This window comes from Eubalaena glacialis, chromosome 3, assembly GCF_028564815.1.
Source record: "Eubalaena glacialis isolate mEubGla1 chromosome 3, mEubGla1.1.hap2.+ XY, whole genome shotgun sequence".
NCBI classification, from domain to species: domain Eukaryota; kingdom Metazoa; phylum Chordata; class Mammalia; order Artiodactyla; family Balaenidae; genus Eubalaena; species Eubalaena glacialis.
The window spans coordinates 137371890-137389689 of record NC_083718.1 but is presented as its reverse complement, the minus strand read 5'-3'; the positions used below and the strand labels follow the sequence as shown (position 1 = coordinate 137389689).

Here is a 17800-nt window from a genome sequence, read left to right as displayed (position 1 = left end):
AGGCAGTGATAAACAATAATGGTTCAGCCCTAGATCATCATATCTAACAGCACATAGTAGATGTTCAATAAATATTTATTAAATGAATTTACCTTATCCTATAAAGTGTAAGAACAAATTTTAATTGTTTTATTGTTATAGATTTAAACCAAAGAAAGTAAAGTCTTGCTTGGTAAAACTTTCTTGAGTTTGTTTAATGATCACATAAAACTAACTACTTTATGAGAATTATGTGAACATTTAATTAAATAAAAATAGGTCTTATTCCTGTTTTAGTTACCATGGGATTCTTTATTGACCAGCAGCAAGCCAATCCTCTTTTTTGCTCCTTAAATCCAAAGTGCCCATAGCCAACAGCCAAAAGGTCCTAAAAAACAGAAAAATTAAAAATAAAGAAGACAGCATAAAAATATCAGCAAATGTATAAAGATGCATATTAATGAACTGTGTTAAAATAGTGATGACATTTCAATTGAGGTTAAAAAATAACAATATACCAACTATTTTCACTCTACATTTCCATCTTCCTAAGCAAAATAATAGTAAAAATAATCACATTTTTAGGCTGAAGAATAAACACTCAAAAAAAACCCAATTGCTAACAAGCTATTTTACATATTGAGATAATCTTCAAAAATTGTATTATTACACTATAGTGTCTTATGGGTTTTTAATAATGATCTAATAATTTCAAATGTAAAATAAAAGACATTTATTTTTAAAGGGAGGTGTCATGGACTGAATTGTGTCTCCTCCCCTAAAAGTGATATGCTGAAGTCCTAACCCCTAATAACATGTGATTATATTTGGAAATAGGGCACTTAGGAGGTAATTAAGGTTAAATGAAGTCGTAAGGGTGGGGTCCTAATCTGATAGGATTGGGTTCCTTACAAAAAGAGGAAGAGACACAAGAGCTCTTTCTCTCCACCATGCAAGGATACAGCCAAGCCAGGAAGAAAGCCTTCCCCAGGAGCCAAATTCATCTGGCACCTTTATCCTGGGCTTCCCAGCCTCCAGAACTGTAAGAAATAAATTTCTGTTGTATAAGCCATCCAGTCTATGGTATTTTCTTATGGCAGCTCGAGCTGATTAATACAGCAGGTCATTTCCAGAAGTGCTTATACAGATGACCCTTGAACAACACAGGTTTGAACTGTGCAGGTCCACTTATACGTGGATTCTTTTAAATAAACACATTGAACAATTTTTTAGAGATTTGAGATAATTTGAAAATTTCACAAACTGAATAACCTAGAAATATCCAAAAAATTAAGAAGATTTGTCATGAATGCATAAAATATATGTAGATAGTAGTCTATCCTTATATAGGCATAAGTGATATTCAACATAAAATTAATAATATGTGAGTTTTCTTACTGTTTTATAGCTTTGCTTTCAAAGAACTACATTACCATACAGTATGCCTCGCTCTCATAATTGGAGAAACTGTATATCAGCCTATCATCACAGGTAAGTAGGTTTTTTTTTAATGTAACGGTGTTTCCAATACTGTATTATGAATATGACTGTAATACTGTATGTCATAAAAACTTTATAATAATTCACTCATTAGTTTATAGGCTAGGCTATCCTGAAGCAATCATATCAATTACACGAGGCTACCATAAAGCAATCATATTGCTGCTTCTTCATTATCAATGCATAAATCATTATACCTGTAAATAAATATGAATTTATTTTTCACATGATATTTTCATTTTTGATGTCTGGTGTTAGTAATACATGTAACATCAACAGTGTTTTATATCATATAAGACAGTATTAATGCAGGTACTGACAGAGTATTCATCTGTTAAACAGATGACATAAGCTTAACAGTATTGATAAATACAGTACTATAAATGTATTTTCTCTGATGATTTCCTTAATAACATTTTCTTTTCTCTAGCTTACTTTATTGTAAGAATACAGTATATAACACATATCACACACAAGATATGTGTTAATTGACTATGTTATTGGCAAGGCTTCCAGTCAACAGTAGGCATTAGTAGTTAAGTTTTGGGGGAGTCTAAAGTTATACTTGGATTTTCATTTGCATGGGGGGTTGGCATCCCAACCCCCTTGTTGTTCAAGATCAACTCTATAAGTATGTACGGACAAAAGTTTAATGATTGACCAAACCCTGCCTCTTCTCTGTGATCAGAAATATTACAAACACAGTCCTGCCACCACCCTACCTTCAAGCCAACATCGTGTCTCCACAATTCCCTCTGCCTTAAAATACTCTTCACCACTACCCTTTTTATCTTGACATTGACAAACTCCTATTCATCTCTTCTAGACTCAGCACAGGCGTCACTTCCTCTAAGAAGCATTCACAAGCCTCTCTTATGTGTTCCCACAGCATTATTTATTTTCTTCATTGAAGCACATAGGAAAGTATTATATGGTCAGTGTCTATGTGTGACTAAATTACTACTGTATCTCCAGCCCTTTAACAGAGTTCCTGGCACAGAGTTAATGTTCAATAAATAGTTGTAGAATGAATTAATAAATATGGTAGATGGCATCTGTCATATATTTTTTAGCTTCATTCAAAATTAATCTTATTCTCAATAGCAATAATAATGTTTAAATGCTAGTATATCCAGTTTCTTAAAATGATTCATCTGTCCTTATTACATGGTTATTATTGATTTATTAAATTTCACTTATCTACAAGATGTTCCCAAATAGTTTTATAAAGACAAATCCATACTAAAAGTATTTTATTTTATTCAAAAATAATATACATAATTTAAGAATTGTGCAATTTAGGTTTCAATAAAAATGATTTTTTTAGGTTTTTTTTAGCATTAATTTTCTTATTGAGGTATAATTGACATACATTATATTAGTTTCATGTGTACAACATGATTCAATATTTGTATATATCGTGAAATGATCACCACAAAAATCTAGTTAATATGCATCACTATACATAGTTACAGAATTTTTTTCTTGTGATGAGAACTTTTAAGATCTACTGTCTTAGCAACTTTCAAATATGCAATGCAGTATTATTAACTATAGTTACCATGTTGCACATTACAGCATGACTTATTTATTTTATAACTGGAAGTTTGTACCTTTTGACTCCATTCACCCATTTAATAGCCATAACAACTATCATGTTTGCGCACAGTACCTTATAAGGTGTAGCAATAAAATAATAAGGCTAATTCTTAAAACATGGATAATACAAGACAGTTTAAACAAATTAGTTTTGACCGTTTTAAAAATACACCAGGGCTTCCCTGGTGGTGCAGTGGTTGAGAGTCTGCCTGCCAATGCAGGGGACACGGGTTCGAGCCCTGATCTGGGAGGATCCCACATGCCGCGGAGCAACTGGGCCCGTGAGCCACAGCTGCTGAGCCTGCGCGTCTGGAGCCGGTGCTCCGCAACAGGAGGGGCCGCGATAGTGAGAGGCCCGCGCACCACGATGAAGAGTGGCCCCCGCTCGCCGCAACTAGAGAAAGCCCTTGCACAGAAACGAAGACCCAACACATCCAAAAATAAATTAATTAATTAAAAAAAAAAAATTCCATTAAAAAAAATACACCAAATATTTATTCCAAAGATACTGCCATTACACAAAAGATTTTTGAAATTACTAGTGGAGAATCATGTCTTCAGAATGAGTTTATAAACCTCAGGAAAAAATAAGTCTCATTACTCTATAATCATCTCTTTTTGACAAGCAAACATACGATTCTCCCGCTTGATGATTCATCTAATTTTCCTCAGGATGATTCTTAGCAGTGCAGTAGTTAAAAGTAAGAACTCTGGAGCCAGATGTCTGGGTTTGAATTGTTTCACTTACTGGTTATATAACTTTGGGCAAGTTATTTATCCTTTCTGTGCTTCAGTTTCCTCATCAACATAATGAGGAAAATAGTAGAGTTGTGATAATACAAGTAAAACATTTACAATAGTGCCTGGTACATAGTAGGTGCTGTTTAAGTATTTGCTGCTATTAGTAGTAACAGTATTTTAAGGAATCTCAAAATTATTTTGCACATGTTCAGGGTCACTGGATTAAGTATATACTTCCAAATATGATTACTTTAAAGAGAATACAAATTTGGGCACATGAGTTTGGTACCATGTTAAACTAAATAAATATATATTATCTTCTCGTTCACTTAATATCTCATATGGATTCAGAGAATGCCATGTCCCAAGTACATCTCCTAAAATAAAAATGGTGACATTTTCATATTAAAGGAGAAAAACATCATTTTGTAACTGTTTGCATTTTCTCCTTTTAAAAACATGAACTTGTTTTTAGAGGAATTTTAAAACTAGGGGTTATGTCAATTTAAATCCCTTGCCTAATAGCTGAGAAAAAAAAGTTTTCATTAGTACTTGACAAGTGCCCTTAAATGCTAGAGACAGAATTACTAAAATGTTTGATAACTTACTGGATTTGTTTTATTCCAGGCAAGGCTGCTCACATTAAGGCCTTTGGTTAAGTCACAGGAAAAGGACCAAAGTCGTTCCAAATTGGCTGGTATTGTTGATTGTTCTGAACCTATTTCTATTTCTTCTTCCTCTTCCTTCTTAGCCTCTTCTTCTACCTCTTCAAGTTTTTCACCTACTAAAAAGTCTTCAGGTTCTTCAGGTTCTGGTTCTAAAATTACGTCAAATAAAAAGACGATCATTGTGCTCTATACCTACAGGAATCTACCGAAGTCTCCAAAGAGCATCTCTATCTACCACTGACACTTCAGCCATCATTGGATGTGCTGGGTCATATGGCCCAAGGGACTGGGCACCCTGAATAGCTGCCTGAACCTGTTGCAGAATCTTCTGTCGTTCTAGGCCCCACTCAAAGCTATTGGCTTTTCAGACCACTCAGTAAATGGACCAGAGGACTCATCCAAATGAGGAATATGTTGCCTTTAAAATGCAAAGAGGTCCACTAGGCATTGTGTCTCTTTTTTTTTGGTTGAAGGGGAACCAGATGCAACAATGTATCCTTCACCTTAGAAGGTATATCTTGACATATTCCATGCCACTGGACCCTGGAAATTTCACTGAGGTGAAAGGCCCCTGAAATTTTGTCAGATTTATTTCTCACCCTCTGACATGCAAATGTCTTACCAGTTAAGTCTACTTCCTGTTCACTAGGTCCAATCAGCACAATACCATCAATGTAATGGACCAGTGTGATGTCCTGCTGAAGGGAAAGCTCCCTGCAGACTAAATTATGACATGAAGCAGAACCGTGAAGGTGTACTGCTGACCTGACCAGGTGAAAGCAAATAGCTTCTGGTGGTTTTACCAACAGGTATTGAGGGGAAAAAAAACATTTGTCATATCAATAGCTATACACCAGGTACCATGAGATGTGTTAATTTGCTCAGGCAGTGAAACCCCATCTGAAACAACAGCTGCAATTGGAGTCACCACGTGGTTAAGTTTACAATAATCCACTGTTTTTCTCTAAGATCCATGTGTTTTCTATGTAAGCTAAACAGATGAGTTGAATGGTGAGAGTCAACATTCCTGCATATTTCAAGTCCTTGGTGGTAGCATTAATCTCTGAAATCCCTCCAGAAAGGTGGTATTGCTATGATGTGCTATTTTCATAGGTATAGGCAGCTCTAGTGGCTTCCACTTCGCTTTTTCCTCCCATATTAGCCCTCACTCCACAGGTCAAGAATCACATGTGGGGATTCTGCCAGTTTCTGAATATTTCTATTTCAAGTATACATTCTGGAACAGGGGAAATAACTACAGGATGATTCAGTGGACCCACTGTGAGATGAACCTGATCTAAAATTCTGTAGATCACCTGACTTTTACAAGTCCTTACTCTGACTAGTAGACCCCAGTGATGTTTTGGGTCTCCCAGAGCTAGTGTGAACTCAGCCACTGTTCAGTAATCCCTGAAATTTCTGATTATTTCCTTATCCGCAATGCACAGTCACCCTAGTAAAAGGCTATAGATCCCTATGGGGAAAGCTGGGATAAATATTAACAGTATACATTCTTGGCAGTGTAGCGTGATACATTCTCAAAGGGACCCAGTCTCCCCTTCATTCAAGAAGTTCTGGTTCTATAAACTGGCTCAAGAATAGGAATAGGTTAAGGGGCTGTGACTTTGTTTTTTAGTGTTTCAAGTTAGAAACACTTGACCTAGAACTCTACTGCTTACACAGATTAAGAATTTACAAGAAGACTGTCTGTTATGGGCTGAATCATTTCTCCCCAAAATCCATATATTGAAGCCCTAAGAATGTAGTACCTCAGAATGTAATAGTATTTTGAGACAAGGGCTTTAAAGAGGTGATTAAGGTAAAATTAGGCTATTAGTGTGGGTCCCAATCCAATATGATTGGTATCCTTATAAGAAGAGGAAATTTAGACACACCAAGAGAGACAAGGGATGCACACACACAGAGAAAAGACCGTGTAAAGAGGCAGCAAGAGGGTGGCCATCTGCAAGCCAAGGAGAGAGACCTCAGAGGAAACCAACGCTGCTAGCACCTGGATCTTGGACTTCCTGCCCCCAGAACTGTGAGGAAGTAAATTTCTGTTGTTTAAGCCACTCAGTTTGTGGTATTTTGTTATGGCAGTCCTAGCAAACTAATACACCACCTACCTATTTCTCTTCTAAGGACATCATAATCAACTAGCCAGTGCCCTGGGTCTCTGCAAGTCAGACTATTCTCATTACTGCTTTGTCCCCATTATGGTAACCATGCCTACATTTCCTCTGGCGATTAAATGCTACCCTTTAGCCCCCTCACCCTCAGGATCCAATTATCATTACTATATTTAAGGCCCCAGTTCAGAGGCAGCAGCTCTCACTATAACTTCTGACCTACAGAAGAGTGACCACAGAGCTCTTCAAGGATGTCGGGGCTGGCCCTCACAAGTTTATTTCTCACAATTGTGGTGAAAGGTATGTTATCTGGACCCTCCTGGAGTGACCAGGCAGGTCATCATGATAAGTCCGCTCTAACGTTAGAACGTCCCTACGCCTTTGGATACCTTTCTTTAGAGTATACCAAGACAGTTCTGACACTTCAGCTCCACTTAGTAAAGGCCACATTTTGGTCCATTATCAGCCAACCAAAAAACAAATTCTTAAAGCCATCTCTAATCCTTAAACTACAACACTGTACCCAGAATCTCCGCTCAGCGGAACCATATTAACTTTGACCAGATCTGACTTTATATTCCTTCCATCATTATCCTATACCCTTAATACCCATTTCCACCTATATTCCTCAGATCTCTGCCTGTATAAATTAGCAAACTCAGCAATTGATTCTCCAAGAAGTTATAACAAACCAAAATGTGTATGTACCTAACAACTTCAAAATACATGAAACAAATAAACAATCAAAACCAATAGCTCTGAAAGGAGACATAAATACACAACTATAATTGGAGATTTCAACACTCCTCTCTCAATAACTGGTAGAACAAGTAGGCAGAAAATCAGATGACCTGAACATCACTATCAACCAACTTGACCTAACCAACATTTATAGAACATTCTATTCAAAAACACCAGAATATATGTTCTTCTCAAGTGCCATAGCACATTCTTTAAGATGGACCATATTATGGACCATAAAACAACTTTAGACCACAATGGAATTAAATTAGAAATAAGAGAAAGATAGCTAGAAATTTCCAAAACATTTGTATATTAACACATTCATAACAACACATGGGTCAACGAAGTCTCAAGAGAAATTTTAAAATATATTTTAATGAACTGAAAATACAACATAACAAATCTTATGAGATTCAGCTAAAGCACTGCTTAGAAAGCATATATGAGAAAAGAAGAAAGTTAAATTTGTATCTCACATGTGATCCACCCATTCCACTCCTAGGTACTGACCCAAGAAAAATGAATGCAAATGCCCATACAAAGACTTGTATACCAATATTTTTACCAACTTTATTTGTAATGGCCCCAGACTAGAAACAAATATCAATCAACAGGTGAAAGGATAAACATAGTATAGGATATTCATACAATGGAATACTAGTAGGTAATAAAAAAGAGTGAACAATTGATACATGCAACAACATGAGTGAATCTGAAATAATAATTCTGATTTTAATAATTTTGCTGAGGAAAAGAAGCTAGATAAAAAAGAGTACATAATGTACATTTATATAAAATTCTAGAAAATGCAAACTACTAATCTGTATAAGGATGTAAAGCAAATCAGTGGCTTCTTAAGGATAGGGGAGGGGCAAAGAGGAACAAGAAGGAAGGATTACAAAAGACATGAAAAAAACATTTGAGATATACATATATATCATTATATATAATTGTATATATTCATTGATTGTGGTGATATATCAAAGCTTTTGAATTGTATGCCTTAAGCATTGGCAGTTTATTGTCACTTATACTTCAATAAAGCTGTTAAAAAATAACCGTGGTATATCACTCTTTAAATGAACCCCAGATAATATAAATACCACAGCATTTTTTAATTGTGAAAAAAATTACAATCATTGACATGCATAGGTTTTAGCTGTACAGTTTGATGAGTTTTGATAAATATACACACTGATGTAACCAACAATCCAATCAAGATGCAGAATATATCCATCAAGGGAAAAAGTTTTCTCATGCTACTTTCCAGTCAAACCTAATCTACCATAGGCAGGCACTGGTTTAATTTCTAAAACCTTGGAGTAGTTTTGTCGGTTATAGCATATCATGAAAATGGGCCCATTGGTATGCATTCTTTTGTGTCTGAATTCTTTCACTTAACAATGTTTTTGAATCCATCAAGGTTATTATGTATATAAGTAGTGCACTCATTTTTATTGCTGAGTAGTGCTCCAGCATTTGTTTAAGCATTGACCCACTGATGGATACCTGGGCTTTTTCCAGTTTGGGGTTATTATGAATAAAGCTGTAATGAGCATTCTTATATAAGTCTTTTTTGTGGATATATTTTTTTCTCTTGGGTAAATATCCAGGAAAAGGATTATTGGGTCATTGGATGGATCTGTGTTTAACATTTTAAGAAACTTCCTAGCAGACTTCTGGGTTGTACAATTTTATACTCCCACAGCAATATATGAAAAACCCAAGCTGCTCCATGTTTTTGCTAACACTTGGTTTTGTCAGTCTTTTTAATTTTAGCCATTCTGGCTAGTGTATTGATTTTAACTTGCATTTCCTTGATGACTATGTTTAGTACATTTTCAGGTGTCTATTTGTTGGGTGAAGTTCCTGTTCAAACCTTTTGTCTATTTTTTTTTAACATCTTTATTAGAGTATAATTGCTTTACAATCTTTTGTCTATTTTTCATTAGGCTGTTTATCTTCTTTTTATTGGGCTGTAAATGTCCATTACATATTCAAAACTTAAGTCTTTAGTCAGATGTATGTATTGCAAACATATTTTTCTAGCCTGTTGCCTTGTATTTTTTTCCTAACAGTGCTATTCAAAGAGCAGGCGTTTTAACTATTGCAAAGTCTTATTAATTTTTTTCCTTTATGCCTTGGGATTTTTGTGTTAAGTATCTTTTCTTATGCTAAGATCACAAATAATTTTTCTTTTATCATCTTCTAGAACTTTATAGTTTTAATTTTTACATTTAAATCTATGGCCCATTCTGAGTTAATTTATACATATGATATGAGGTGAGGGTTGATGTTCATTTTTCTGCCCATATGGATATCGAATTGTTTCAGCACCATTTTTAAAAGATCAGCCTTTCTCTATTGAATCACCTTGGCATGTTTGTTAAAAATCAATTGACCATATAGGTCTGTGTTTATTTCTGGACTCACTACTCTGTTTCAATCATCTATATGTCTATCCTTAGACAAATACCACACTGCCTTGATTACTGTAGCTTTATAGTCACTTGTAATCTGGTGGGGTAAGTCCTTCAACTTTATTCTTCTGTTTCAAAATTGACTTAGTTATTCTAGGTCCTTTGCTTTGCCATATAAAATATAGAATTATATTGTCAATTAATTATCTTTAAAGAAATTTAAAATGGTGAGAAATGTCTCTTACTTTTACTCACATTTTCGAATTCTAGCATTCTCCATTTCTTTGTTTAGATTCTGGTTTCTGTTATTATTTTCCATCAGCCTGAAGAACCTCCTTTAACATTTTTTACAGTGCTGGTCTGCTAGCAATGAATTCTCTCAGCTTTTGTTTGCCTGAGCATGTTTTTATTTCACCTTGATTTTTGAAGGATATTTTCTCTAGATATAGAATTTTTTAGCACAGTAAAAATGTCATTGCATTGTCTTCTGGCTTCTGTTAAGAAATAAGGGCATTATTAGCTTTCTTCCCTAAATGTAACGTGTTTTTTCTGGCAACTTTTAACCTTTTTTTTTGACATATTACTTATAATGTGCCTCAATGTGGTTTTCATTGTGTTTATCTTGCTTGGGTTTCATTGAGCTTCTTATAATTGTTGGTTTAAAGATTTTTTTCAAGTATGGAAAATTTCTAGCTACTCTTTCTTCAAATATTTTTCTGCTTTTCCTCCTCTTTAGTACTACAATTCCAATTACATGCATATTAAATCACATGATCTTGTGACACAGGTCACTGAGGCTCTTTTTTTTTTTTTGGCCTTGTTTATCTCCGTACTCCCGTTTGGAATGTTCCTCTTGCTTGTCTTTGAGTTCACTGGTCTTCTTCAGTTTTTAGTATTCTGTTAAACCCAAACAGTAAAATTTTCATTTCATGTATTATGTATTTCAGCTCTAGAAGTTCTATTTGGTCCTATATGTAGCTTTCATTACTTTTCTCATTGTATTCTTATTTTCTTTAAATCCTTAAGCATATTTTTATAGCTTTTTCTTTAATAAACTTTATTTTTAGAGTAGTTTTAGGTTCACAGCAAAATTGAACTCAAAGTGCAGAGTTCCCAAATACTCACACACAGATATATGCACAGCCTCTTCCAGATCAGCATCCTGCACCACTAGTACATTTGTTACAATCAGTGAACCCATACTGACAAATCATTATCCCCCAAAGTCCATGGTTTACATTAGGATTCACTCTTGGTGTTGTACATTCTATGGGTTTGGATGAGTGTACAATAACATGTACCCACCATTATGTATCATGCAGAATAGTTTCATCACTCTAAAAATCTTATGTGCTCTGCTTATTCATTTCTCCCAACCCTCTAATCCCTGGAAACCCCTGATTTTTTTTACTGTCTCCATACTTTTGCCCTTTCCAAAATGTCATACAGTTGTAATCAGAGTATGTAGCCTTTTCAGATTGGCTTCTTTCACTTAGTAACACACATTTAGGTTTTCTCCATGTCTGTTCATGGCTCGATAACTAATTTCTTTTTAGTGCTGAATAATATGCTATTGTCTGGATATACTGCAATTTATTCATCCATTCACCTACTGAAGAACATCTTGTTTGCCTTCAAGTTTTGGCAATTATGAATAAAACTGCTATAAACATCTGCATGCAGATTTCTGTGTGGATATAAGTATTCAACTCCTTTGGGTAAATACCAAGGAGTGCAGTTATGGACCGTATGGTTACAGCATGTTTAGTTTTGTAAGAAACTGCCAAACTATCTTCCAAAGTGGCTGAACCATTGTGCATTCCCACCAACACTGAATGAGAATTCTTGTTGCTCCACATCTTTGCTAGCATTTGGTAGTATCAATGTTTTGGATTTTAGCTATTCAATAGTTTTATGGTGGTATCTCATTGACGTTTTAATTGGAAGTTCCTTAATATATAATGTTGAGTATCTTCTTATATGCTTATTTGCCCTCTGTATATCTCTTTGGTGAGGTATCTGTTAGGTTTTTTGCCCATTTTTAAAAATTATGTTGTTTGTTTCCTTATTGTTGAGTTTTAAGAGATATTTGTGTATATTGGATGAGTCCTTTACCAGATATGTCTTTTGCAAATATTTTCCTCAGTCTGTGACTTGACTTCTCATTCTATTGACAATGTCTTTCATAGGGCATAAGTTTTTTTGTTTTTTTTTAAATTATTTTTTATTGAAGTATAGTTGCTGTACAATATTATATAAGTTAAATGTGTACAATATAGTGATTCATAATTTTTAAAGATTATACTCCATTTACAATAATTATAAAAATTGGCTATATTCCACGTGTTGTACAATATATTCTTGTAGCTTATTCTATACCTAATAGTTTGTACCTCTTAATCCCCTACACGGCCCCTCCTACCTTCCCTCTCCTCACTGGTAACCACTAGTTTGTTCTCTATATCTGTAAGTTTGCTTCTTCTTTTGTTATATTCACTAGTTTTTTGTATTTTTAGATTCCACATATAAGTGATAAACAGTACATGTCTTTCTCTGTCTGACTTATCTCACTTAGCATAATGCCCTCCAAATCCATCCATTTTGCTGCAAATGGCAAATTTTCATTTTTATTTTTGGCTGAGTAGTATTCCATTGTAAATATATACCATATTTTCTTTATCCATTTACCTGTTGATGGACACTTAGGCTGGTTCCATATCTTGGCAATTGTAAATAATGCTGCTATGAACATTGGGGTACATGTACCCTTTAGAATTAGTGTTTTGGGTTTTTTTGGCTATATATCCAGGAGTGAAATTTCTGGGTCAATATCAATATGGTATAAGTTTTTAATTGTAATGAAGTCTGGTTTATCAATTATTTCTTTCAATAGATCATGCCTTTGGTGTTAAATCTAAAAAGTCATCATCATACCCAACATCCTCTAGATTTTCTCCAGTGTTGTCTTCTATGAGTTTTATAGTTCTGCATATTACATTGAGGCTTGTGATCCATTTTGAGTTAATTTTTGTGAAAAGTGTAAGATCTGTATCTAGATTGTTTATTTTTCCCATAAATATTCAGTTGTTCCAGTACCATTTGTTGAAAAGACTATCTTTTTTTCCCATTGTATTACCTTTCCTCTTTGGTCAAAGATCAGTTGGCTATACTTATGTGTATCTATTCTGGGCTTTCTGTTCTGTGTCATTGATCTGTGTGTCTATTCTTTCACCAATACCACACTGTCTTAACTACTGTACCTTTATGGTAATTCTTGAAGTCAGGTAATTCCAGTCCTCCAACTTTGTTCTTCTCCTTCAATATTGTGTTGGCTATTCTGGATACAATAGCTTTTTTAAATTCCTTGTCTTGAGTTAGTGTCTCCCTACAACTAGGGCACCTACTGGCCACTGGTGGGGAACCCTGACACACAAGGAGACGGGAGGAACCCCCAAGTGAACCAGATCTTGGTTCACGAGCCGGGGGTTGGGCCAAAGCTCCTGCAGTGGGAGCTCCGAGTCTGAACCACTGGACTAACAAAGAACCTCAGACCCCAGGGAATATACATCAGAGTGAGGTCTCACAGAGGTCCTCATCTCAGCACCAAGACCCAGTTCTACCCAACATCCTACAAACTCCAGTGTTGGAAGACTCAGGCCAAACAACCAGTAAGATAGGAACACAATCCTACTCATAAAAAATTTTTTTAAAAATGAGATGGCAGAAAAATACGTCACAGATGAAGGAGCAAGGTAAAAACCTACAAGACCAAAAGAATGAAGAGGAAATAGGCACTCTACCTGAAAAAGAATTCAGAGTAATGATAGTAAAGATGATCCAGAATCACAGGAAAAAAATGGAGGCACAGATTGAGAAAATACAAGAAATGTTAAACAAAGATCTAGAAGAACTAAAGAGCAAACAAACAGAGATGAACAGCACAGTAACTGAAATGAAAAATACACTAGAGGGAATCAATAACAGAATAACTGAGGCAGAAGAATGGATAAGTGACCTGGAAGACAAAATGGTGGAAATAACTGTGGAGGAGCAGAATAAAGAAAAGAGAATGAAAAGAATTGAAGACAATCTCAGAGACCTCTGGGACAACACTAAACACACCAACATTCGAACTATACAGGTCCCAGAAGAAGAAGAGAAAAAGAAAGGGTCTGAGAAAATATTTGAAGAGATTATAGTTGAAAACTTCCCTAATATGGGAAAGGAAATAGTTAATCAAGTCCAGGAAGCACAGAGAGTCCCATACAGGATAAACCCTAGGAGAAACACACCAAGACACATAGTAATCAAACTAACAAAAATTAAACACAAAGAAAAAATATTAAAAGCAGCAAGGGAAAAACAAAAAAATAACATACAAAGGAATCCCAATAAGATTATCAGCTGATTTTTCAGCAGAAACGCTGAAGGCCAGAAGGGAGTGGCAGGATATACTTAAAGTGATGAAAGAGAAAAACCTTCAACCAAGATTACTCTATCCAGCAAGGATCTCATTCAGATAGACAGAGAAATTTAAAGCTTTTCAGACAATCAAAAGCTAAGAGAATTCAGCACCACCAAAACAGCTTTACAACAAATGCTAAAGAAACTTCTCTAGGCAGAGAGAACCTCAAATTAACAATCTAACCTTACACCTAAAGCAACGAAAGCAGCAAATCCTAAAGTTAGTAGAAGGAAAGAAATCATAAAGATCAGAGCAGAAATAAATGAAATAGAAATAAAGAAAACAATGGCAAAGATCAATAAAACTAAAAGCTCGTTCTTTGAGAAGATAAACAAAATTAATAAACCCTTAGCCAGACTACTCAAGAAAAAAAGGGAGAGGACACAAATCAATAAAATTAGAAATGAAAAAGCAGAAATCACAACTGACACTGCAGACATACAAAGGATTATAAGAGACTACTACAAACAGCTATATGCCAATAAAATGGACAACCATGAAGAAATGGACAAATTCTTGGAAAGCTACAATTTTCCAAGACTGAACCAGGAAGAATTAGAAAATATAAACAGATTGATCACACGTAATGAAATTGAAACCGTAATTAAAAATCTTCCACAAAAAAAAAGTCCAGGACCAGATGGCTTTACAGAAGAATTCTATCAAACATTAAGAGAAGAGCTAACACCAATCCTTCTCAAACTCTTCCCAAAAATTGCAGAGGGAGAAACACTCCCAAATTCATTCTGTGAAGCCACCATCACCCTGATACCAAAACCAGAAAAAGATATCACAAAATAAAGAAAATTATAGACCAATATCACTAATGAACATAGATGCAAAAATCCTCAACAAAATACTAGCAAACAGAATCCAACAGCACATTAAAAGGATCATACACCATGATCAAGTAGGATTTATCCCAGGGATGCAAGGATTCTTCAGTATACGCAAATCAATCAATGTGATACACCACATTAATAAATTAAGGAATAAAAACCATATGATCATCTCAATAGATGCAGAAAAAGCTTCTGACAAAATTCAACACCAACTTACGATAAAAACTCTCCAGAAAATGGGCATAGAGGGGACCTACCTCACCATAATAAAGGCCATATATGACAAACCACAGCAAGCGTCATACTCAATAGTGAAAAACTGAAAGCATTTCCACTAAGATAAGGAACAAGACAAGGATGCCCACTCTCACCACTCTTATTCAACATAGATTTGGAAGTCCTAGCCACAGCAATCAGAGAAGAAAAAGAAATAAAAGGAATATAAATTGGAAAAGAAAAAGTAAAACTTTCACTCTGTGCCGATGACATGACACCATACATAGATAATCCTAAAGATGCCACCAGAAAACTAATAGAACTAATCAATGAATTTGGTAAAGTAGCAGGATACAAAATTAATGCACAGAAATCTCTGGCATTCCTATACACCAAAAACAAAAAATTAGAAAGAGAAATTAAGGAAACACTCTCATTTACCACTGCAACAGAAAGAATAAAATACCTAGGAAAAAACCTACCTAAGGAGACAAAAGACCTGTATGCAGAAAACTATAAGACACTGAAGAAAGAAATTAAAGATGATACAAACAGATGGAGAGATATACCATGTTCTTAGATTGGAAGAATCAACATTGTGAAAATGACTATACTACCCAAAGCAATCTACAGGTTCAATGCAATCCTTTTCAAACTACCAATGGCATTCTTCACAGAATTAGAACAAAAAATTTTACAATTCATATGGAAACACAAAAGACCCCAAATAGCCAAAGCAATCTTGAGAAAGAAAAGTGGAGCTGGAGGGATCAGGCTCCCTGACTTCAAACTATACCAGAAAGCTACAATAATCAAGACAGTATGGTACTGGCACAAAAACAGAAACATATATCAATGGTACAGGATAGAATGCCCAGAGATAAACCAACGCACATATGGTCACCTAATTTACGACAAAGGAGGCAAGAACATACAATGGAGAAAAGACAGCCTCTTCAATAAGTGGTGCTGGGAAAACTGGACAGCTACATGTAAAGGAATGAAATTAGAACACTACTTAATACCATACAAAAAAATAAACTCCAAATGGATTAAAGACCTAAATGTAAGACCAGACACTATAAAACTCTTAGAGGAAAACATAGGAAAAACACTCTTTGACATAAATCACAGCAAGATCTTTTTTGACCTACCTTCTAGAGTAATCGAAATAAAAACAAATGGGACTTAATTAAACTTAAAAGCTTTTGCACAGCAAAGGAAACCATAAACTAGACAAAAAGACAACCCTCAGAATGGGAGAAAACATTTGCAAATGAAACAACAGACAAAGGATTACTCTCCAAAATATACAAACAGCTCATGGAGCTCAATATCAAAAAAACAAACAATCCAGGTAAAAAATGGGCAGCAGACCTAAATATACATTTCACCAAGGAAGACATACAGATGGCCAAGAGGCACATGAAAAGATGCTCAGGGCTTCCCTGGTGGTGCAGTGGTTGAGAATCTGCCTGCCAATGCAGGGGACATGGGTTCGAGCCCTGGTCTGGGAAGATCCCACATGCCACGGAGCAACTGGGCCCGCGAGCCACAATGACTGAGCCTGCGCGTCTGGAGCCTGTGCTCCGCAACAAGAGAGGCCGCTATAGTGAGAGGCCCGCGCACCGCGATGAAGAGTGGCCCCCGCTTGCCACAACTAGAGAAAGCCCTAGCACAGAAACGAAGACCCAACACAGCCATAAATAAAGAAAGAAAGAAAGAAAGAAAGAAAGAAAGAAAAAGAAATTTACAGTACTCAGTAAAACTTTAATCTTATAACTCTAATTATGGGATGAAAAATTTATATAAATGATAAAAATTTTAAAACATCAACCTAATATGAGATAAGAAACATAGTTTTTCAATATTCTTAGATGTAAGTAACCAAAAAGGTTTACATCCATTTGTCACACATGCAATTTTGTAACCTAATTTTTTGATGTAGGCATATAGACGATCACTTTTGACTTGAAGGATCAAGAAAGATTTCATAAAGGAGTTTGCCCTAATCCATACTTGAAAGCTGGGAATTGAAATTGAAAAGTTGAATTAGATAATCTCTCAAATCCTTCAAAATATTTTGTGAATCTATGAGATGGGATTTGTAGCAATAAGAGTATATAATAAAATTAGGGAGAGGTAATAAAAGCTAGAACCTGGAAAGTATAAATGGCAATGGAAAGGGGGGTTTCATTATGAGAGAATAATTCAATGAGGGAACAACGGAGAGGAAAGAGCCAAAGGTAAGGGTCTACACCTTTTTCTTTGGGGTTCCTGGTCTGGACTCTTGCTACTCACATGTTTAGTGCTGAAAACTATATAAAAATGTCTTCTGATCAGTGATAACTCAGTCTAGATATTGCATTTAGAAATAATAACATCATTTGATTTTTTAAATTATTTGAGCTTGACTAAAAGTGATTATTTTTAAATACCTTTTGTAAAGTATAAAATCTTTATTTCAAAACAACACCATGTTTTTTAAAAAAAGTTT

General features: G+C 35.1%; 1 protein-coding gene across 1 annotated transcript in view; it reads right to left on the bottom strand.

Moving 5' to 3' along the window:
* Positions 1-244: 244 nt before the first annotated feature.
* DNAI4 (dynein axonemal intermediate chain 4) overlaps positions 245-17800 on the bottom strand; it is a 90587-nt gene continuing 73031 nt past the window's right edge. The window contains 2 exon segments of the mRNA XM_061186469.1: positions 245-367; positions 4428-4636. Of these exon segments, the coding sequence (XP_061042452.1) occupies positions 245-367; positions 4428-4636 (332 nt within the window).